The 25,820-nt window shown below is 33.0% G+C and overlaps 1 protein-coding gene across 1 annotated transcript in view; it reads left to right on the top strand.

Annotated features, from left to right (window-relative positions):
- The first annotated feature begins 543 nt into the window (after nucleotides 1–543).
- LOC123695520 (solute carrier family 23 member 2) overlaps nucleotides 544–25,820 on the top strand; it is a 34,549-nt gene continuing 9,272 nt past the window's right edge. Inside the window, exons 1-9 of the mRNA XM_045641393.1 lie at nucleotides 544–677; nucleotides 1,464–1,518; nucleotides 4,724–4,828; nucleotides 5,857–5,977; nucleotides 7,866–8,099; nucleotides 8,418–8,553; nucleotides 21,226–21,346; nucleotides 22,032–22,173; nucleotides 23,792–23,905. Of these exons, the coding sequence (XP_045497349.1) occupies nucleotides 1,471–1,518; nucleotides 4,724–4,828; nucleotides 5,857–5,977; nucleotides 7,866–8,099; nucleotides 8,418–8,553; nucleotides 21,226–21,346; nucleotides 22,032–22,173; nucleotides 23,792–23,905 (1,021 nt within the window). The 5' untranslated portion in view covers nucleotides 544–677; nucleotides 1,464–1,470. The remainder of the gene's footprint in view (nucleotides 678–1,463; nucleotides 1,519–4,723; nucleotides 4,829–5,856; nucleotides 5,978–7,865; nucleotides 8,100–8,417; nucleotides 8,554–21,225; nucleotides 21,347–22,031; nucleotides 22,174–23,791; nucleotides 23,906–25,820) is intronic.

Here is a 25,820-nt window from a genome sequence, read left to right as displayed (position 1 = left end):
ATCACTCGCCTATAGGTAGGTATCTACTTTCAAATACGAAGTATCTACGTAGGCGTAAAATATTCATAATAACATTTAATATTATCTTAAAAAAGAGTTTATGATCAATTTCAACCTAATTTTAATAAATTTCATTTAGTAGGCTGTAGGAGAATATCTAGTAACTTTAAAAAAAAATGTGTGCGTGTACTAGTGTACACACGTAAGAAGTGAAACTTCTTTATGACCTTATTTTTCAAAAAATAATTTTCTTTATGCAACTTTACAGAAATTCGTCGAATCACGCGTGGTAGGGATAAGAAAAAGAGGGCGCGTAACGGAAAAAGTCACGCGTAACGAAAAAATGTTATTTTTTTTCCAACCCCGTTTCACTTCAAAAAAATAACTTCCTACGCTAGAAACATACAATCATAATGCAGTCGAGTAAATAATTTATCTCACAAGTCACGACGTCGCAAAACTATTAAGTTTTACAACCAATGATATTCACAAGAACGGTATTAATTGAAGATATCATACACTTCAATATAAATCATTATTCATTACAAGCAGTCATTTGTTAGCTCTCAACTGTCGCGCGCGCTTCTAAATGTCAAACAATTTTATCCGATGCATTGTTCCGCCAGATATTCAAAGATAGCGGGTACTTTTAATTAAGGAAACAAAATATTTTGGTCGTAAGTTTAACGCTATTTTTTGCAAAAGTTTAGATACAGAGGTAATTAGAATACCCTGTGGTTTGTGGGTTCATAGTGTTCATAGTTCAGGACTTCAGACCATCAAAATATCTACCTAACGAAAAATTTGGCGTGGAGCCACTTCAGTACATACCTACCTGCTACGTAAAAAAATTTGATCTAGAGGTAGGAATATAAATATAATATGAATTGTTAATTCAAAATTGTATCACATAATGCGATATGTTCCTATGTATAATGTTTCATGTATCAACTGCATAATGGCTTGGCTTAAATAGTTTAATGTTTCATTGATTTAAATTACTAGCGTATTAGGTATCTATTCTTCTGAATTATCAAAGATAAATCATCTATTTTAATGAAAGCGAGGGGATCTATCGTAAGATATTAAACTTTTATTAGATAGCATCCGTCATTATAAATGGGTCACTCAATGCATACCTACAATTTTTTTTTATTGAAATATTATCATATTAAACATTATTTTTTAATCATTTGTATTTCAGAAAAAATTAATGAAAATTGTTGTTTTTATCTGTTGAAAAAACAAAACACGGAAAACATCTGTGACATATTAAATTAAAAAAAAAAAAAACATTACTATAATTGTAAAATATCTGTGCCTCTGATTTTTGGCGGGAACTCGGATCAATAACATTTTTTTAGTGTAGGTACAATAATTACTGTGGTAGGTACAACTTTATGACGACTCACGAGAGATCTATAAAATTAGTTGTCTAATCATAATTATATGCTATTTTTCAGTTGAACCATGATCCACGAAAACATACAAATTGGATTGGAGAACTTGAACGAAACGGTAAGGAACATTATTAGGTACCTGCATTATAATTAGGTAGTTAGATTTCTTAAAGCTTATTATATTTTTTGTTTTAATTATTTAGTAATCTGTGGTTTAGTAATTTTATACATAACTTCTTACCTACTATTAGTTTGCACTAATTTCTAATGAAATTCGCCATGCAATTCAAATGCACCGCAATTCAGACTCCAGAGTTGTATCCATGAACGGATTGAGGTTTATGTTAATAAAACATAGAAATGACTTTAAATCCTTACTTACTTACTTACTCCTCTGGCGCTGAAACCCCAAAGTGGGTCTTGGACTCTGAGACGAGAACTCTCCATCTTCCCCGGTCCTGAGCGGTCTCTTGCCAATTATTGTTGGCTCGTAGCACGCGCAGGTCCACCTCTACTCGATCGCGCCAGCGATACTTAGGTCGTCCAACCGGTCGTCGGCCCAGGGGTCGCCCCAAGTATGCCCTTCCCATCTTCAGTCCTCGTTCCTCACCCATTCTTTCTACATGACCGAGCCAACGGAGCCGTTGTGCTTTTATTTCTCCAAGTATATTTGGCTCGGCCATTAGTTTTTCAAGTTCGGCATTTGTTCGGACTCTCCAGCTTCCGTCCTCTCGTCTGGTGGGACCAAAGATCTTGCGAAGAAGCCTTCTTTCGGTGACTAAAAGCTTGCGTTCTTCATTCTGGGTCAGGGTCCAGGCTTCACAACCATACATAAGTATTGGTCTTATGACCGTGTTGTATATACGTAATTTGGTGTTTTTACTCAGAAGCCTGGACGCGAGCACCTTATGCAAAGCTGCACCACATTTCAGAGTATTTTGGATACGGATATTAATTTCTTCCTCCCTGGAATGTGAGTCAGTTATAGTGCAACCCAGATATCTAAAACTAGCAACTCCTTTGTACGTCGTATCTCCAGCCTGTAGGTCTTGGCGTTGGGCTCGTGTATCTCTATACCGCTTCATGTGGAGATATTCCGTTTTGTTGGCATTGATTTTTAGTCCAACCTTTTCCGCTTCTTCTTTCAAGATACTCGCGGCTTCGCTCACTTCATCGCGGGTTTCACCTAACAATGCGAGGTCATCAGCATACCTAATCACCTTATGCTTTCCATTCAGTGACACTCCCCAGTCCAATGCAAGCATTTTACGTAGGACATATGTCCTCCGTACTGTACTTCAAATCCTCGTAAATACAAAATAAGATGTCACGATAAAAATGTCAGTGGCCTGACAAAAAGGACAATTGAGTCAAGTGGACATTTTGACGTTACGATGTGGTTACAACTTGGGTTAGGTTACAATGTTCATAAGGTTCGAATTCTGATACCTAGCTTTTTGTTTACGTTAGTAAGTTGATTTTCAATAGGTTTAAAAACAGATGATCTGGACTGAAATGACTGTAAATGGCAACATGTGTATTTTTAATTAATCAATTTATAATTATACTTACATAATCACTTTTGTAGTTTTTCAACCTATTCGTAGGTCTTTACGTCTATCACAAACGATTTAAATATATTCCACCAATTAATACTTTATAATATAGATGATTTTCCTTTATATAAATTGTTATACCTAATTGTAAAGATCAATTGCTTATTAATAACACGACTGTTCGCATTTAAATAAGCCACTTATTATTCTTATGGTTAGAACTTGTTTTAAATATGTTTGTTTTATGATAGAATACGTACTATAATATTTTATGAGTAAACGGTGAAATAAATGGTCGACTTTAAATAAACATTGGTAAAAATAGACTAAGAAAAATATCAGGCTTCGCCAATACATTTTTTAACCTTTGACTTTACACGTTATATTTTTTAATCTTTTTATTTATATTAACGACATACTATTGATCAATGATATTTTTTCAGTGACATATGTAATGCCTTAAAAACATAACGTACTTATTTACTAAAGAATTTAAAATACTCGTATAAAAATCTCAAAAAATAAGACATGCCAAAAGTTTCAGTTATAATTTTATTCAGGTTTTAATAAACCGCTATAGAACCATCGTACATATATCTCGATGTATAGAACCTCGTTTTTCGCATGCAGGTAGTTGTTTATTTTTCCAATTTGCGAAGAACATATTGTTATGTATTTATTATGGATGTGTGAACCATGATCGATTAACACGTGATGTGGTTGTGTTTGAACATTTTGTAATCTAAGGTTTGAACCGTGACTTGGTAATACTCACGGAACAAACATGGCTCAGTTTTGTTAATTCAAGACACATTTTAAAATTACAAAATAAAAATAAAATACGAAAACTTTTTTTCACATCGATATAGTGATAGCAAGTGATAGTATTTATTCTTTAATACAGGGATAGTTGCGTTAATATGTTTTAACGAAAAGGTATTAAAAAGTATAAAGCAAAACAGTTCATATCTCTAGTAGATACCCATATATTTAAATTATATTGCAATTATATTGAAGTTACATAATAAAATCTTGTACGAAGTGTGAATCAGATATAACTCGGGCATATTATTTCAAACCACCAACAAATTATATAGGTGGTAATTACAAAGAGTAAATTGATATAATATATAATATATTATTATATTATGTAATATTATATTCAGAAACTTTTATGTATTAATTTCATTTGATTAAAAATAGCGCAAAGAAATATACACATTTTTACGTAGTACATAATATTTACTTGAGCTAAAATGCGTATATATATTATACGCCCCTGTCTGTATATACTCCACAGTCTCCTAATACCTATCATATTAATTCAGCTATATATCAGCTCAATAGATTCGATAGATAATACCACAGACTAATAATAATATACTACGTAATACTCACACTTGCAAATTAGTGGGATTATATAACTACTAGTGGTCCGCCCCGGCTTCGCCCGTGGTACATATTTCGCAATAAAAGGTAGCCTATGTCCTTTCTCGGGTATCAAAATATCTCCATACCAAATTTCATGCAAATTGGTTCAGTAGTTTAGGCGTGATTGAGTAACAGACAGACAGACAGACAGAGTTACTTTCGCATTTATAATATTAGTATGGATAATTAAGGTGAGGCTCAATTGTTCAAGCACATTATCAATTTGTGTAATCATTGCTCTTATAACTATTTACAATTGGTGATGGAAACATTATGATGACGTGATGATATTATATTTTATGATGATGATGATAACTTTTAAATTTCTTATTTCAGGAGACCAATAATATAAATGGTCAAAAGGAGGTTCGTAAAGGCAACGTCACATATGGCATAGATGATATACCACCATGGTATCTCTGCATCTTTATGGCTCTACAAGTAAGTTCTTTTTTATTTTCTATACAGGTATCTAAATCTAAATTTGTTTTCCTTCTATATTAAACTTAGAGCATGTTGGTTTAATGCTCTAAGATATTAACAAATATTATGGTATCTATTATGTAATAAGGAACATTAAGGGCCGATTTTTCAATGCTTGGATAAAACTTATTCGTCGAATAATGTATAAAACTACCATTTTAAACGTATTCTAATTGCCCGTATTTGACAGTTTACGTGACATTTTAATATTATCGTGTAATACTTTATTGGACGGATAAGTTTTATCCAAGCATTGAAAAATCGGCCCTAAAAGGTATACCTACATTGAAAATAGATTTTACATTACATTGTTAAACGTAAAATATATTGTCATATTATTTACTCGTATCTACCTATAGATATTGTAGGAGTAGGTACCTACCTAATTATCCAGACAAAAAAATCCAAATTATTTTTCAACAACATAGAACTTTGGAAAAATATATTAACATAAACAAAAAGCATCGAATGTAAATACTGAAATTTAATTTCAATCACGAGATGGACATAAATTGTAAACGAAAACAATAAATAAAGTCACGGAGTGCAATTTTTAAGTAAACAATGTGCAGAGAAGTGACAATTATTTGTGCAAATACATTGCTTGTTTGCAAGTGGTCAAGTGGAACTCACCTTCATTTTGATGCAATGGATTTTATACACTACTTCTTTTATAAAAAGTCTAGCTGTGCCCTCAATATTAAAAATGTTAAAATAAACAATACATAGTCTTTATTGTATTCTAGATTATAAGCTATTTCATTGAAAAAATTTCGTAAAAACTGAGATAAAGGTTAAAGACACTGCCTAGTGTGAAATTGCGAAATTTGACAAAAAACATAGTACCTATGTAATTATGACCAAAGTCTAAACCCTTAAAATAGAAATTGGATCCCAATTATTTTTACTCATATTATTTTTCCTGAAGTTTTTACAACAAATGATGTCCATACTCTATCTTTCAATCTTCTGTAATATTTTTTCAGCACTACCTAACCATGATCGGGGCCATAGTAGCGATACCATTTATCCTGTGCCCCGCGCTATGTATGGAGGATACCGACCCGGATAGATCTAATATTATATCCACTATGATTTTTGTTACAGGTAACAAAATCTTTTTCTTTTTTACTTGTCATTCTTAGGGTTTTAAAGTAAGTAAGCTATAAGTAGGTAGTAGAATAGAATTAAGTCATTTCTGTAGGCTACAGCCTACAGACGAATTCACTAATACTCAATATTTTTGGAATAATTCTACGTAGATAAACCAAGACTCGGAATACTTAGATGTCAAAAAAAAACATATAAAATTATAACTCTCTAAGAGCTAGCGCGCACGAGCAACTTTTGTCTCCGCAACTATTTTGTCTCTCCCATCAACTCTATGGGCTAGTAAGAAAGTGCGCGCACGTAGCGACGCAACTCCCCATACAGTTGATGGGAGAGACAAAATAGTTGCGGAGACAAAAGTTCCTCTTGCGCGCTAGCTTAAGCCTTTCCCCTTTCCGAAAAGATTTCTGAAGATACCTAGATGACTTTAGAAGCATTGAGTTTAATGATTTCAATGACATAATATGATATTGAACCTTATCATATTGAATAAATACCGCCTCCTTAAGCGTTTGAGAATTGAGATAAACCGAGTAGATTTTCCACTGAGGATTTTCTTTATTATGTTTAAACTGTTATCTTTGATATGCTTTGTTAAATACGTAGATAATTTAGATTTCATAAGATTACGATGCACGTGTTTTCTATGCTATTTTGCGTTATTTTAATGGCATAATATGAATAAAAATTTTTGAAATTCGGAAAATAGCTTAACTTATGAACAAATTAGGGTTCATAAGTCGATAAAAACTGCGACGTTTTGAATTTTTGCTATATTTTTACAAAACCATGAACTATCCAACTATTTATTAAAAAATAGTAACCGTATATGAACACGTTTCTAACAACTGACTAAAATATAAAAGCAATTTCATAATGTAAGTTGATGTTGGCTTAACTTTATACTTCAATTAATAGACTAATAATATTATCGCGGTAGATTCCGCTCGGAAAGTCTCTGTGACCTCATTCTGTGTATGAAATAATTTCATATTATATTTTAAAAGTTCTTCATTTCTATTTGGGTTTCTTTTTACGAATTATCAATGAAGTGAAACTTCTTTATCGGGGTTGGAAAAAAAATTAGTGTAACATTTTTGCGTTACGCGTGACATTTTTCCGTTACGCGCCATTTTTTTCTTATCCCTACCACGCATGATTCGACGTATTTCTGTAAAGTTGCATATAGTAAATTGTTTTTTGAAAAATAAGGTCATAAAGAAGTTTCACGCCTTACGTGTGTACACTAGTACACGTATACATTTTTTATTTTGTATGTGACTGATTGTTCCCTAGTGATGGACGATAGAGCGTGCTTTGTCGCTAAAAACATGTATATAAGTGTATCGTGGCTTTAAATACGTGTTTAATTATAACATAATATTATGTATGAAATAATTATAAGGTGCAGAAATTATTTCATTATTTCTCCATTATATAAAATTGTAAACATTACGTACAGAAATATAATAATTATTTAACTGGTATGTACCTATTTGTATTTAGTAACGTAATATTCCCACGTCCTGAAAGGTCATTATAGTTCAAGCGCTGACTGCTTATTTCTCCTATTGTTTTCAACCTTGTAATTATATCAAACGTAACTAATATTATGGAATTTTGAAATTAGTTTTCCAAGCAAAGGTTACTATTGTTCTTCTTCCCGTCCATCCAGTATTCCAGTCTATACAGTCCAGTCGAATAACTATTTTACACTCAATACAATATTAAAACCACAATTAACCCTAACATAGTTTATATTAAGGTTTATATGTGGTGGTTTCATTTCATTTCATTTCAAATAGTACAAACATAATTATTGAATCTGTCATGAAATACACTTAAACAGCAAATGTAACTTTAAAACCTGAATTAAATAATTCAGGGCTCATAACCTGGCTGCAAGCGACATTCGGCTGTCGTCTGCCCATAGTACAGGGAGGAACAATATCCTTCCTAGTACCCACGCTAGCAATACTCGGTCTCCCAGCGTGGAAGTGCCCAGAACAAGCCACGCTGGCTGCTATGAGTCCAGAAGATAGGAGAACAGTCTGGACCAGTAGGATGTGCGAATTGTCTGGCGCTATTGCTGTGTCTGCCTTGTTTCAAGTGTTTGGAGGTAAGTTTGTGTTAAGATTCACGGTAGTTCACTTATTTGTGTGTAAGTTTATATTTTGGAATTTAATATCTGGAATTTTTCTTTAACATTCATTATACGACTTTGGAATTTATTCTCAATTGTTTATTTTATAAAATCCTTTTTTTTTAAATTAAAAATTTAATGAATTTGCATTTTTTTGTCATAATTCTTGAATACTATGTGTTGTTACGCGTAAGCGTGTTTGCTTGTAAGCAAGCGTGCGCGTATTGCGTGTGTCCGTGCGCGTATTTTTACGCGCGCGTTTGAGTTTTAATTTTATTGTGCGTTTACGGCTAGGTTACTTCGGCTTGATCGGCTCGTTGCTGCACTACGTGACGCCACTCACAATAGCACCAACAGTAGCACTAGTGGGGCTCACTTTGTTCGACCATGCAGCGGCAGCGGCTTCTCAGCAGTGGGGGATCGCGGCTGGGTAAGTTACAGGACATTGTCACGGACGAATTCTACCTATACCCGTGGCCCCGTCGTTTATGTGGCTTGACGGAACACAGTGGGGTTTTGGTCGGTAGGAATCCGACATAACCCGCGGCCCTTTCCCTGGAGGCCGTGGGTATCTATACAAGATTAAAAAAAAGTTACAGGACATTACGTCATTATACTACGCTACGCTACATTACACTACGCTACACTATACTTCTCTATGCTAATTGCTACGTCACGGTATGCCAAAATACAAACAACGCATCATTGCATATTGCATTGCATTAAGCTGTATACAAAACTTTACTAGCTTATTTTTTATAAAGATTGTAATTAATAGTGTGGAAAATCACGAGATAGGTAGGTACCAAGTTTATAAGGATGTCCTTCTCACTTACCTTAACAATTTTATAATTATAGAGTTTACCTCACACCATATAATTACATAATAGTTTGGAAATTGTATAGGGAAAGGGAGACTTTATGAACTAATAATGAAATTTACAAATTATCCACACGATGTTACAAACGTGATTAAACCGGTAGAACCAAAAAATTTCCCGACATGTGACATCTATTCACATGGGAGGCCTGAGTCCCTCGGAGCGAAATATACTGATTATGATGTCCCGATAACCTTTTCTTAATAGAAAAGGTTATAATTTATTTATTTTTTCTATTACATTTAATACTGGTACACATGAGCTACAGCATTTCAAGTTATCATCAGAATTCGTTGAATAGTTTGCACATCACTCATCGATCCTCAATCCTCATACCTACATTTCGTATTATAATATTAATAAGAAAGAAAATATTAATCCTTTTTAAAACCTTACTTTTAGGTAGTTATTTGTTTATTCATAATCCTAGGTTACACATCTAAAGGTTAAGGTCAAATTTCATGAAGTGTGTAGGCGTTACATTTCACTGTCTAGGGATATCTGCGTGAACTTTGGTATTTCAATAATTTCGGATATAAAGTTATTACCTATTTATTTGGTTATCTATTTGCTAATAAATAATTTCGTCATTTTTAGCGCATTTTTGAGCACTTATAATACGACTGAAATAGCTTAATTTACTTAAAACTTAAAACAAAAGATGTATGATTTTAAACGTGCATTTTAAAAAGTATTTAAACTACATATTTAGTTTCTGGTAAAAATTAATAGAAAAAGGAGCTATTTTAGACTATAATAATTGTCCCTCATATATTTTATTTTTTATGAATAAATTAAACTTATTAAACCGCAAATATCTAATATCACAAACGAAGACCTCTTTCTACTAAGTAATAACATTAGATAAAGATACAAATCTAGTTTGATCCTTGAAACTATCCTTAATAAACGTGTTTTCTCGTATAAAATGAAACACGTGTATCCTGCACGTGCAAAAGGGTTCGGATAGGAAATTGAGCTTATTTGTTAATCTTGGGGATTGAAACGATTCAATCCTTTAACTTACACTTTGATACGCTGATCTTCTTGCAATGCTGTCCGCCTGGTACTTGAAGCTGTTAATTTATCGTTTGCATAAACTAGCGGTCCGCTCCGGCTTCGCCCGTGATACATATTTACGTTTCCTCGACTTAAGAACCATCCTCGTACTTTAAGGAATTTTAAAGCAAAGAATTAACGGAATCGGTTCAGCCGTTCTCGAGCTTTGCGCTTAGCAACACATTTGGTGATTCATTTTTGACACTGACCCAGCAGAGGTTGTTCTGCCCTTTTCCCCTTTTACGTTTTTTCTTTCGATAAGAAGTTTCTAGTGCCTTAACAAAAACGTAAAAAAAAATTAGCCGAATTGATTTAGCACTCTAATCGAGCGCTAACATGGCGATTCATTCTGATTACACATACCTATATTTTTTTTATTACGTACATTTTTGTTATATGGTGGATAATATTGGGATGATAGATTAAGGTATATTTTTTTCATTTGTCTTAAGTCGCTATATAAGTTTAAAATGTTTCTAAATATTTCTAGTTCCGAATAACTTAGGAACTTACGTACTTAAAGGATTATATTGGTACAGAGACAACAAGACAGTCCTAAAAGAATCTGCATTTTGATCCAATCTATCATAGCGAAATAGCCCATATAAAACTGCACGAGTGTTAAAATCAATACTGCAGCGGGCGACGACCTTTGACATTTCGGACTCTGTTCCACTTCCTTGTGTACACAAAGTTCCTTTTTGCTTTGGAACGAAGCAAAATATTTGCACTAGTGACTGATCCCTTCCACTACACTGTCAAGCCTTTGAAATTTGATTGAAAACCATTCTGGCGCATAGTAATGTTTCGACTTTCGCTATGTTCCCCACAGGAGCTATAGGGTTAGATGATTTCTGGGATTGGAACTTCTTTGTTATTTTTTTGTGTTGTAGTTTGCATAGGTGCATATTTTTTCCCGTACCTTATAGTAATTTGTTAGTATTTCAAAAGATGATTTCTCAAATTTCTCTCATTCGGATAAATAAGACACAGTAGATACTAATAATAATTAATGAAGGATGCGTTTTTTTTATTTCGGTTGGCTAACTATTTCTTTGTTGCTATTATTCATTGGTTTCCATAAACGGTATTTATCGTGAATTCGATGTTTTACAGTTCTGTGTACCTACCTGCAAATTAATGATCTGCAGAACTCCTCATTCTGTCGGTGATGTGCCCGACTCTTTATTCTCCTTATCTTTGCGTAATGCTACAACGGGCTTCGAACTCATTATAGTTAAAAAAGCATTAATTCATTGCATTCATCAGATCAAAATAAACTGTTTGTTACCTTTATACCCTTTTATCAACATAAAAGATTTCAAACATCAAATAAATAGTGCAAGTTCCAGTTTGTGGAACCAATCAAACGTTCCTGCTATACTCGTTTGTAATTCGCCGGGAATAATGCCCCGGGCTCCGATAAATGTTCATTCGTGAGTTTAGGCCGAAATTGAAAACGTTTGCCACTGAGATTTGGTCATTCATATTATACTAGCTGAGCCAGGACTGCGCACCGCTTCATGAATTTCGTTCACAGATTTGGCTTATGTGATATTTTCGGATATTTTAATCTTGAATTTAGACATATGAAGGGTTATCTTTCTGACATTGTAATCTGGATATGTTACTATAGCAAAGACAATGTTGCATTATACAAATGGTAGGTACATAATGCATGTATTAATAATATTATTATAAAAATTAAAACAATTTTTCCTCTCGGTTATTGTCGTCCAATTATCTGACACAAAATTCTATGCGCTTTAATCAGAGCATCATTTTCCTGTAAATCTTACCACGATTCTACATCACTGAATATGTAAATAGTTCGATGGAACCTTGCATAACCGCGATAACTTCTAATTAAAAACTTGTAAAGTGAACGAGCAGTCACGTTCGATGTATTTCAGAACGGAACATTATTGAAACAAACTTCGTCGATGCGATAATACCCTCGCAATTTCTAGAAAAGTTTAAAAACATTTTCTCCTATGCAACTGAGCTTACACCGCGTTTTACTTTATTTTACAGCGTTTCAACGTTTTCACGATTTTATAAAGCCATTACTTCGAAATAAACAGAAGGACGAGGGTTGTATAAATATTTTTATTTTCTCTGCTCACGCTGCATCTTGCAGATTATGGTTTCTTTGCGCTCAACGTTGCTTTGATAAATTTTCAAGTTAATTATATTGTTTGTGGATGCCCACTTTCACGACATGTTGTCGGTACATTAGATACTCCGTCTCGTATCCCACGAGAATAAAAGTATTTAGAATCCCCTTAATTAAATCGTTATTATCATGTTATTGTAAATGTTATGTCATAAAGTGTAAGAAAAGTATATAGTACTATTCGTTCAACCTTCTTCTTCGCCTTTTGTTCTGTTCTTGATTCCTTGTTGCATGAACTGTTGAAATTGAATCTGGTGCTATATTTATTGTTTGTTCGTCTGTAGATATTTGATGTGGCTCTAATCGGTTATCTGGTTCGTCTGTTTGTGATGTGTGTTGTATGTTCATTGGTTGAGATGTATGTGTTGATAGTCCTATACTTTGTGTGTTATGATTTACTGCTGCGTTTATAAATACGTTATCGCCAAGTACTTTACTTAATATGATTGATGAATGTATGGCTGCTTGTTTTTGTAAAATGCTGATGTCAATAAACGTATCTAATTTATCTATATATTTTATAATGTTTTTAGCTACTACCCCTGTGGCTCCTATGACAATCGGAATGACCGTTGTTTGAGTTTTCCATAAACGGCTTACTTCAGTCTTGAGTAGTTGATATTTACTTAACTTTTCTATCTCTTTCGGTCCTATGTTGTAGTCTATAGGTACTGTTATATCTATCAAATATGTTTTGTTGTTAATTTTATCTACATATATTAAGTCTGGTCTATTGTGTGTGATTGTGACATCAGTTTGAACAGGCATTTCCCAAAGAATTTTAGCGGTATCATTTTCTTTTACTTGTGGTTGTACAAGTGTTTCTTTCCACCATAGGTTTGAATCTGCCAGTTTGTGTTTTTTAGCTAAGCACCAATAGACGTATAGAACGAGATTATTATGTCGCTTTACATAATAGGTTCCTGCCAACTTTTCACACCCTGATATGATATGCTGTGCAGTTTCATCTTTGCAGGCACATAAGCGGCACTTGCCGTCTATCGGTTCTTTCAATATATCGCGTTTATGTTGTCGGGTCATAACAGTTTGATCCTGTATAGCAAAAATTTCTGCTTCTATTCTAGGTGATATTTTTTGTTTTTTCATCCATTTAAATGAAAGTTCTGTATCTATATTAGTCTGATCTAATACTTTTTTTGGAAACTGTCCATGTAATTGTTTACTACGCCAAATCTCATTGTATTTTTTTGTTATTGATTCTTTAATTTGTTTGTCTGTATACGTATTTTGCTGCATTAAGTGTAGTTGTCTTTCTATTTCTTGTGCTTCCTTGAATATTGAGTATTTATTTCTGTGTATATCATGATCGGCAATTGCTTTTATTAAATTATCAGTTTTACTTTCCAAATATTGTTTATACTTAATTATCTGTGTTTTATACATATATTCTACATTCAGTAACCCTCTTCCTCCTTGTGCTACTGGTATATATAATCTTTCTACATCTGCTTTTTGTTGATGGGCCTTTTTTATGGCTAGAAGTTTTCTGGTCTTTATATCTATTTTCTTTAAATCGTTAATTTTGAAGTTTATTACACCGAAAGAATACAATAGAACCGGTATAGCATATGTATTTATTCCTTTGATAAGATAGCGTGAATTAAGATGTGTATTCAGTAGTTTTTTAATTCTTTTAAAGTATTCCTTAGTTATCTGATCTCTAATAACGCTGTGTTCTATTTTGCCGGATTCATGAACTCCTAAGTACTTATATCTATCACCTATTGCAAGATGTTCAATTGTTTCCCCACTCATTAGAATATGACCCTCCCCTATTGCACTTCTTCTATGTCCTGCGTTAATGTGTAATATATTACATTTATCCAAACCAAATCGCATGCCTATGTCTTTTGTTATGATCTCTACACTATCTAATAATACTTTAAGATTATATCTATTATTTGCATATATTTTAAGGTCGTCCATATATAGTAGATGATTGATACAAACACTATCTTTGAGATTATAACCTTTCGTTTCATATTTGTTAAGTACAAATGAAAGCGGGTTAACTGCTAAACAGAACAATAATGGTGAAAGGGAATCGCCCTGAAATATTCCACGCCTTATATAAATCGGTTCTGTAGTTATTGAGTTTTGGGTGCCCCGGGCTGTCATAATCACCTTCCAAGATGGCATTACCTGCTCAAGAAATTGTTTGATCACGGGTGGACATTTGTACATATCTAGCACTTTAAGCAGCCATTCGTGCGATACACTATCAAACGCTTTTTGATAGTCTATCCACGCCATGCTCAAATTCTTCTGAGATTGATGCGCATCTTCTAATATGGCTTTATTAACCATAAGGTGATCCTTACAGCCTCGAGCACCCCTTCGACATCCTCGTTGTTCGATAGCAATTATTTTATTATCTTCACAGTGATTATATAAAATGTTAGCCAAAACGGAAGTTAAAAGTTTGTACATCGTGGGTAAGCAAGCAATTGGTCTCCAATTCTTAGGATCTTCGGTGTTTTCGTTTTTTGGTATGAGTATAACTTGTCCAGTGGTAAACCAATCTTCTAATGTTTCTTTCTGTGTTATTATTCTAGTAAATGATAATGCCAAGTACCTGTAAATACTAGTGAAATTTTTCAAGTAATAATTTTGTATTTTATCAATCCCTGGTGATTTCCAGTTAAGTAGCTTTCGCACTGCATTCTTGACATGAATTTCTGTTATTCCTTCCACATCTATTGTATCAATTGTATTTGATGAAGTCTCTACTTCTTTAATCCATTCAGCTTCCTTATTATATTTTATAGGTTTGGATAATATATCTGACCAAAACAATTCTATATCTTTTTTATCCGGCAATTTAATGTCTGTAAAATTGTTACCTGCTAAATTTTTATAAAGTTTATGTTCATTTTCAAAAAACATCTTATTTTGTTCTTTTCTAATATTTATAGCTTCATATCTCTTTATTCTTCCCGCTAACGCTTTAATCTTCTGTTTTAGTATTTCTTCTACGTTTTTATGATCATTATCATTTTGAATATTGTGTTTTTTATATAATTTGTCTTTGATTTTTATCATTCTACGCCTATTCACGCCTCTATTAAGTTCTATTAGCTGTCCTAACTCTTTTCTAAATATTTCAATTTTATTTTGTATTCGTTTTTTCCATGGTGGATCAGATTTTGTTTTAAAAGAAGTTTTAGGTGTGTATGGAACTTGATTATTATTAATTATGAGAGTTTTAGCTGCTGCATAAATGGTATTGTTTATGTCCCTAATGGAATTATTTGCTATTAATATTTTTGGTAAAAAGTTATTTATTTTATTTAGATTTTCTAAGAAGTGTTTATTTATTTTAGCTTTTGGTAAAATAAAGCGGTCAGAGATTGGCGTTTCTTTTATTTCGGCTAATATTTGTAGAAAATTTAGGATAAGTGGGTCCTGATCTTCATTAACCTCAATATTATTTGTGAGTCGATCTATTTCTTCTGCCTGTTCAATTGTGTATTCAGTGTAATGATTGTTTTGTTCGGTGATATTGCATGTAAGAGGTGTGTTTTCTTCTCCTTGGTCACATACGTCTTGATCGGGGGTAACTGCTATTTCTATAAGGCCTTCAGCATTTTTTTGAATTTGGTTCAATAGTTCTTGAGACATAATATTTTGCTTAATAATTCTGCGTGCCTGGTTTGATAAGGTATTTCCATTAAATTTGTGTATTTTAGGGTTATTAGGATTTCTCTCTGTAAAAAGCTGTTCTAACCTGCCTATATACCCCGACCCTCCCAATCTTGCCTTGAAATAACAAAACATCAATTCTTCGATTTCTTCTTTTGACCACTTTCTTCTTTTGTCTTAGTTGCTTGTTACATTATTTATTGTGGTCTCTACAGATGAGCCGGCAAAGTTTGTAGGTGATCCTCTACTCTGCAAAGCATCATCTGTTCCCTCCCCTCCCCGTTGATCGGCTGTAATATTTTCGGGTTCCCCGGCTCTTGCCCGCCTGTTCAGCAAAGAGCCGCTGACGGTTTGCATGCTGTCACGTCCAGCGTCAGCTCCAGACGTGCCCCGACGGTCACCCCCGGGCAGCGGCCATATACGTTCATTATTATTTAACTGTCTCTCCATAGTTTGCTTAAGATTTCTCTTTATACTCTCTATAGAAGGTCATGCTAGTGCTCCGTTGGCCATCATTAAGTGTACGCCTATGGCTATGATGTTCCACCCCTCACGTGGCTTAGGTGTTGTTGCCGGACGTGGAGTTAGACTTATGAGGGGCCAAGTTAATTATATTATATTTGTTTGGATAAAAACCTCGTTCGTGATAATCTACTATGAACATAAGCTTTGATAGTCTTTGTTTGAAATATTTTCATTCTTTCTGCCAGTGACTAAATTGAAAGCTACTATGAACAAAATAGTAATATTGCTACTTATTTAAGTTTAAGATATTTATCTTAAATTACCCATCCGAAACAATACATTGTCAATGAGTAGGTACATAATAACAAAAGAAAAAACGAAGAAATCTCTAGCTGTCCCGGCAAACGTTGTTGCGTATTCCTCTTATCACATAGGTAGAAAGAATAGATGTTATTCGATTCTCAGACCGTACGATATGCACCGAAAATTTCATGAGAATCGGTCCAGCCGTTTCGGAGGAGTATGGTAACTACCATTACGACACGAGAAATTTTATATACCTACTTAGTTAATATAGAGAAGGAAAGATCTACAATGACAAAATATCTCTCATCTAAGCTATAAACGTTTTATTTAACAATAGCGTTATTTTAAAGAATTACAATTTTTAAACTAATACCTACGAAACTAAGTATTTAAAAATGTAATATTTTGCATTGCCCTATTTACGTCATAACTCATAACCCAATTATAGCCCATACTTTTACCGGACCGGGCTAAGCTAGCTCAATGAAAAATTCCTAGAATACCCGGCTAGGTTCATCTGGGCAGGGGCCGTTGCCATGGCAACCAGGTCGCGGCACGCAACAAGTGAGCCCGTATCGATCCTATCTGCATCGCGCATCTAAAATAATTGATGTTTTATTTGCTTGTAACGTTGTGGTTTTATAGCTCTTTAGTGAATACAGTTAATATAATACTATACTAGATATGAATAAAGTGCTTGTTATAATACAAGGTGTTACACTTCCTTTATTAGGTATAGGTATGATACTAGATTATAAACGTAGATACTATTTTGGCTATCAAAGAACATCATAATATTATGTGTGAGTAAAACTTCCCGTTCTTAACAAGCTTAAATCTGCAATCTATTAAGTACCTACTTAAATCTATAAGCTATGAGTTATCTATACTAATATTATTAAGCTGAAGAGTTTGTTTGTTTGTTTGACCGCGCTAATCTCAAGAACTACTGGTCCGATTTGAAAAAATTTTTCGGAGAAACCGCGGAGCGCAGCTCTATTTTATAATCTGTTTTATTTATTTTTGTTACTTTTCTTATATATTTTCTTTTCCTACTATTATTGAGTAGAATAGAAAAGTAGAAAAGCTATTAACTTCACTAAACGGATTAGAATGAAATGAGCACACGGGCAATTTATAATCTGGATTATCATTGAACAGGCCATTATAACGTATAATACTTTGTTTTTTTTAACTTTAATTGCGAATTAAGACAGAAACTAGGGCAGTGGAATTATACTCAATGCGAAAAAGCGTCCAAAATTTCTCAAACATAAGTCATTTTTATTTCGCAGAGAATTTTAAAGTTCGCGGTAGGTATATAAATTTCTTACGGTTTCCGAGTTTCAAGTTTCATTCTCAAAGGGTTATTAAGCTACTTTATATTAAATTTAATGAGAAGCGTCTACGGGCAATAACATTAAAAGTTCTTTTTAAGTGCCCTCTGGTGACGGAGACTTTTTAGTTGGCTGAGATATTTATTAGATAAAAGTGCTGTTTATGTCATATTTAATATATTAACATGGAAAAGAGGAAAGACTATTTTTGAATATTTATTACTAAGAAAAAACGTTGGATCGCCGTCAAAATTTCTTCACCATAGAAAGCTACATTATTCGAGCTTTATAAGGCGTAACATCAGTCAGTATGGGCAAAAACTGAAACTAAAAAACAAAGGAAGATCTGTTCTTAGGAAACACCTCGAGAAATTTGTTAAATAATAGAAAAAATTCGAATGGGATATAAATTCTTATAAAATTTCGTATTTTAAAGCATTTTGAATGAAACTAAATATCGAACATAATATCTCGAGTCGGGATGATCGGCTACTAAAGATAGTTTTATTTTGAGATTCGAAACGTTTACATAATCTATTATATTATAGTGAAGTGAAGTGGATACCTTATAGAGATAGAGCGGGATAAATTTGAAGGTTAGTTAACCAATTAATAAACTATTAATTAACCGCCTAAAGAAAGTTCCTAGTTGATCTTTAGTTGATTAAGCTTGTTCCTAGTTGATTTGTCTACCATGCAGGTTGATGTTTAATACCTACTAGTGTCGGGCGTCTATTTGTCTTCCCATATGTAATTTCTACGCTCGAAGTTTAGTATAAGTTCAATATTACAGTATTTACCATAAATTCCGAAATGTAGGTGAACTATCGCTTCAAGGAATTATTTGCATACATTTACGGGAATACGGATGCTTATGTTAATTTGTTTCGAAATATATGCTATGCTATATATATAGCTTATGTGGTTCTACGTAAACAGAATATATAATATTTAACATGAAAAGCACTATTTTCTTTATAAAGTACTAGCGGTCCACGGTCCGCCCCGGCTTCGCCCGTGGTACCTACATGTTTACGTTTTTTTTTTTCATAAGAACCATCCTCGTACTTCAAGGAATAGATTCCGCAGCGCACGTCGCGATGACAGAATTTTTATTAAGGAATTTTTACACCTTGGGTTATGTTATTGCATTTTTGGTAAGGATCTCTAATTTTTTTGAAAATGCAATATAGCCTATGTTGCTCAGTGAAGATGCAGCTTTCTAATGGTGAAAGAAATTTTGAAATCGGTCCAGTAGTTTATGCGTGAAAACCATACATACATACAAACCTTTCCTCTTTATAATATTAGTATAGATTACAATTACAGTATATTATGTACTATCTGCATTAATTTTAGTTCACATTTATTTATCTCGTCCGGCTGAAATATGAATTGTTTACGATAAAAAGTCTATTCAGTTTTAAATATTATGTTATTAATATTAAAAATATGCCCATAATATTTTCGTACCAACTATTTGTTGCGCATAAAGGCACTGGATATAAACGGATAAACATTTATACCATTTTTGTTCATATCTATCGAATTTTCTGCTAACAAAGTTATCACTAACAGGAACCAACAAAGAAAGGTTCTTTTGAGCTTTGAAACGTTGAAAATTTCGCTTGTGAAATATCGGAAACGTTCACAAAGGCTTTAAAACATTGATGGTTGGGCTATCATTAAGGTGCGTTCACGATTGTATAGGAAACGCGATTGTATAATAAAAATAATGTAGAATTATTTATTATTTATTTATGTAGGGTAAAATATAGGCTAGTTTAGACTACGCACGGGATAGTCGCCTTGTTGGGTATGCCTTAATATACTGATTGAGTTGCTTTGTCATCACTCACTACATAGTATAAAACAAAGTCACTTTCTCTGTCCCTATTGCCTTTGTATGCTTAAATCTTTCAAACTTCGCAACGGATTTTGATGCGGTTTTTTTTAATAGATAGAGTGATTCAAGAGGAAGGTTTTAGTATATAATTTATTAGGTTTAAGTCAAAGCGGGCGAAGCCGCGAGCGGTAAGCTAGTAATAAATAATAAACATTTTTTATCTGTTAAAATATTTCATACGAGTATTTTTATTTTTTTTAACATATAAAAAGTTATAGACTGTAATACAATTATCTCCACGTTATATGTGCACAAGTACACTTTTTATTAACTTTTTCTTCTATTTATCGCTAATCGCTAATCTACGAACATTGCCTTGAAATGCACGCTTTGAAAACTGATATTCTGCTAGTGTAGTTGCATTTACATACGAATTGAGTATTATGCGAATAAATTTAAATGTACTTTAAACATAGCATGTACCTAAATACATGCATTCAATTTTGGTTAGATTGTACCACTAATTGCTCATTACTTAACGAATTTTAGTAATCCGAAACAGAACATTTTGTCTATAAATTATAGGTATATTATGTTAACGGGAATAGAATTTGTTATGAGGGTTTTGTTTCAAATATTACTAATAGTGGTTACTGAATTTTTATATTAAGTTAATTAATTGAAATGCATGAATGTAGTAGATACCTATGATGTCCTGGGTTCGATTCCCGGTGGAGACGAAGAAAAAAAAATGTCTCAGTCTGACAGGACACAGGAGGCTGATCACCTACTTATCCCTAAAGAAAATCGATCAGTGAAACAGATGTATGGAATGGATAATGCATCTGCCCCTTACCCCACTTGGAGACACGGGACTTCACTTGAATAGATATGAAAAAAATTGATCTGGCTTTAAATTGTTTAGTCCTGAGCTAAATAATCTAATATAGCTCTATAATATATAAAAATATACGTGGGCCTGCGACGCCTTCGCGATTTGTTCACCGTCCAGTCAGGAGGGCGAACGAAGAGTGGTAGGAATGCTCCCCTTATACGAGGAATAAAGCTGCTCAATGACATGCTCGCTCACAGCAATGAATGCGATATATTTTATTTAAGTTTATATAAATTTAAAAATCTTATTTTGTTCTTTCTTAGTCATAAAAAATGATGTAATTTTAGTTAAGTAACTGCCTTGTAATGTTTTGGGTATACATACCTGTAAATTACTTGTGTTGAAAATAAAGAATTATAAAGAATATATGATTGCTCATAAAAATAAAAAAATCAACCAAGACATGTCACATGCATATTCCGTATAAAATTAACCAAATAATCTTTTATTCTTCTAAAAGATATTTCTTTTCAGGACGTTCATATTGCTGACAATATTTTCTCAATGTATGGGTGAAGTAAAGATCCCCACAGTGGCTTGGAGGAAAGGAGTTGGTTTCACCATTATTTGGTTTCCGCTATTCAAGTTATTTCCAGTACGTATATTTTAATTTATTAAACTTCGGAGTTCGGTCAGTTTTTAGCAAACACTTCTTTTGCGTTTCGTTTTTAGCAAAGTGTTGAATTGAATATCAGGGACTTTATCAACACGACCTACGTATCCTTATATTAGTGTATAGAGTATAGACATTCGGGGCATTCAATAACTGCGTTAAAAACAATCGACTTCAAACTTGCACAGACAAAAATGCTCATAAAATAAAAACTACTGGGCCTATCCGAATAAAATTTTTATGGGACCAATTCGACACCATCCCGCATCGAACAAAAAAAGAATCACGTAAATCAGTTCAGAAACCTCGGAGTAATCGGTGTACATACATAAAAAAAAACATACCGGCCGAATTGATAACCTCCTCCTTTTTTTGAAGTCGGTTAATTACAAAGACTTGTCTCATATTTATGATGTGGTCACATCAGATTGAAATCATTAACGAATCACAAAATACTTATGTATTAGAAAACTAGACGCCCCGACAGACAATTTTCTGCTCTATTGCCCCTTAAACCTTCTACCTTCATAAGAACATTTCTTGTGCCTTACCAAAATTGCTGAATTGGTCGAGCCGATCTCGAGTTTTGGCAACACATTTGGCTATTTTTTTATTGTATATGTAGATATAAATTGACTAGACTAAAAACGAAAACACATCTAAACAGGTGCTGCTAACAATAGTGATAATGTGGGCAATATGCGGGATACTGACTGTAACAGGAGTGTTCGAACCGGGACACCCCGCTCGTACGGATCTCAAAGTTAATATTATAGAAGACGCGCCGTGGTTCCGAGTGCCGTATCCTGGTGAGATTTTTTGTTATTTTTTGTGGATTTTGTTAGGTTTTTTGACTTTTTTATGTTGTAATGGTACTGAAAATTTATTATTTTGCTTATTTATGTTTGATGTAGTTGATATGAAATTTCATTATAAATAATTCATTAAATTACTTACTTATAAAACATAATAATGGTGAAATTGGTGTCCCACAACACAGTAAAGGTCTCTAAAAGGCCTCTGCATGTTGGATCCGTGTCCCCACGTAAGCCTTCCAAAGGACCGGGTATCTTCCTTATGATGGTACCCGAGTATTATGGAGTGAAATTATATGAATTTTAAATTGAAAAAAATCTAAAGCGTATATTTTGAATAAAAATATATTTTTTCAGTGTAGTATATGTCTCTCTCTCTCTATCTTTTGTTTAAATCCGATAAAATACTCTAACTAAATTCTTAACTATATGTACCTACAATATATAGAATTTTATACTTTAATAGGATTTGCCGATTTAAAAGTCAAACCATGTCTTACACTAATGAGTACAGTCAAATTGTCTCTTCGCTAAATTAAAGAACATTCGAGAGAGATTTACGTCTCAAATTCTTGTAACATTGTTATTCATGACAATGCCTATTTGGTATAATGTAAGAATTATGGTTTTAGCGTGCTTTACAGTTTATATACTTTTGTATTCATGATTTTTTAAATAATGCCTTATGCCAGTTAGTAGTATGAAATTATAAATATGTTTTTCTCCAGTCTTTTTACCAGGCATGCTATTTTTAACTTGCATACCTAGTTTTAAATGAAAATATATAATTAGATATTATGCATTCGTTATTTTTACAAAAAAAGCAGTCTTTTTTTAATTGTAATAAAAAAAACACAGCTCGATACCTAAACGCATGTTAACAGTTATACTATCTAAATCTATATGGGAAATTTGGGATCGAATAGCAACACGATTTTAATTCATAATTCATTACATGTTCATACTTCATACATAGGGACGAACGTCGAAATTATAATTACAACTGACACCTCTATCGTATAGAGAATTTTAGTATAGTTGGTTCTTTGATATACTGTTCCTCTTGCTATTTCGGTTAGAGTCCGGGCTGTCTGTCTGGCCGCAGTGGTTGCGTTTATTAGTGCGCATCTTATCTGCACAGGAAAATATCCTTAATTTCAAGTCATTTTTTAACGCGTAATTTTTAATCTTTTGCCTTTAAATAGATCCATCAGACATACGTACATTTTTTATTGCAAGACGTTTTTTTCGTTGTTAAATAGGTGCCAGACGCAATTTTTTATTTCAAAATAATTAAAATATCATCGAAATAAGTGAAATTCCATCAACAACACCGTTCGTTAAAAACGAGTCGGGGAAGCCTGACCTTTTTGAAATTATATTACTTTTAATTATTTATTTATTAATACTCTATACTAATATTATAAAGCTGAAGAGTTTGTTTGTTTGTTTGAACGCGCTAATCTCAGGAACTACTGGTCCGATTTGAAAAATTATTTCGGTGTTAGATAGCCCATTTATCGTGGAAGGCTATAGGCTATATATCATCACACTAAGACCAACAGAAACCGCGGAGCACAGCTAGTTTTCTTTATAAATAAAAACTTTCTAGGACAATGGGGAACACCAACGGTAAGTGTAGCCGGAGTACTGGGCATGTTGGCTGGAGTCCTCGCTTGTACTGTGGAGTCGATAAGCTACTATCCTACTACTGCTAGAATGTGTGGTGAGTTTGTTTTTTGTTTGTGTGTTCATCTATGTCTATAAAATGTATTGCTTTTAGTTAGTCTCGCTTGAATTCGGGATTAAATAAATACCGCTTTAGCTGATTGTGGTTTTAAAATGTTTGTCCAGGAAAGGTTTAAACGTGTTAAAATTGCTTATGACGTATCACAAACATAATAATATATTATTACACTAAATTACAACTATCATACAAACATACATATTTACTTTTGTGTTGATAGCAAATATAATAATCGATAGTTAAGTATGAATTGCTATTGAAGACTGCTTTAATGTAATATCTGAATGGGGTTGCGGCACAGCTAATTGCATTAGTTTCTGAATAACTTTCATGCTACAATTTATTAGTTATTTATGGGGTTTCACAATATCAATTCAGTTTTATTCATTACAAAGAACGGTTTAAATAAAAGTATTCAATCCTCAAAAATACTTATAATTTTCAGAAAATTCCTGACAAATACGCACGCACCATTTGTTAAATTGAATTTTGTGTCCTTCACAAAAGAATCCGTTTCAAATCCGTTTCATTGTTCATAAACAACAATAACGAAAATGGCATGTTTAAAATTTTCCTTTGTGTACATTTTTCTCAGAAGTCACGTAATTAAATAGATCTAAAGTACAAATTACAGGCACTGAAAGCAAAACTAATTAAGGAACGCCCTGTCATTTGCAGGGAAAACAAAAGTTTTGAGTCGAGGGGTGAGATGGACTTCGCGACTCGTGTTTTGTGCACATTCAATAGATAAAACTTGGCAAATTGGGCATTTTTTATAAAATTGACGCTATTGAATCTAACTTTTTGAATTCACAAACCAATACTCTCGTCAAAATGGGTGTAAGATTTAAGCAAGGAGTTAAACGGTCTTATCGAAAAGTTTTTAAATTATACAACCGATTCCTTTATAACTTATGCGCAGTTAAATTTGTAACTGTACCTATCTTTATCTGCGTTTGTATTTGCCTCTGTATTTACATTTGAATCTGTAACTGTACAATATGTACCTGTGCCTTTATTTGCGTCTGTATTTCAAACTCAAACTCAAACATTTATTTATTCAATTAGACTTCTTTTAGAAGCACTTTCGAATCGTCATTTGCATGTGTATCTGCATCTGTATCTGTATTTGTATTTGTACCTGTATCTCTCCATGTACCTTCATCTGCGCTTAACATGTTCTATATCTGTAACTATACGTGTTTATATCTCGACATATCCTACGAATAAAGGCGTAATTGCAAAATGTCAACTTTACAGGAGGAGGTTTTTTACGTTTTGTTTTAATTCTAGAAGACATTAATAGTTATATAATATTTAGATCTATGTAAAACTGATCTAAGTTGTTAATTACATAATTTAAGTCCGCCAAATTTGGATATTTCTAGTAAATATGTCTCTTAAGTGTTTATTCGCGGGACTAAAATGAGATTCAATAGTCATTAGTGACATTGTGTCCTTGTTCAGCGGAACATCTGAGGTCGTAAGAGCACTTGGGTCTTTTACTAAACTGCAGTGTACAGGTGTGTTGTACATTTTTATTTCATTTTTTTAATAGTATTGATCATCACGTTAATAAAAAATCATTTTTATAAAGTTAAACTTTATTATGGAAAAAAACAGCTTAAACTTACAAAAATTAAAAAAACAGACGTTTTACATTAGTCTTAGCCTCTTTTGGCTTATTTATTTGCCTAAGTTTTTAGTAACTTATTGGCTTTGCCTTAGTAACTTTCTAATAGCAACATAAAATAGGTATAAGGTAGCTGCAGGCCACTTCAGAAAGAAAACAAACAGTCAAATTATAAATAAAACTAGTTTCTATTGGACCATGTACAAAGTAATTTTACAACCTTACAACGTCATGTTAAATTAAAGTAACAATATAGGTACT

This window comes from Colias croceus, chromosome 11 (genome assembly GCF_905220415.1).
Source record: "Colias croceus chromosome 11, ilColCroc2.1".
In the NCBI taxonomy this organism is placed as follows: Eukaryota; Metazoa; Arthropoda; class Insecta; order Lepidoptera; family Pieridae; genus Colias; species Colias croceus.
Note: the sequence above shows the minus strand (reverse complement) of the source record. Positions and strands in the feature narration are given on the sequence as shown.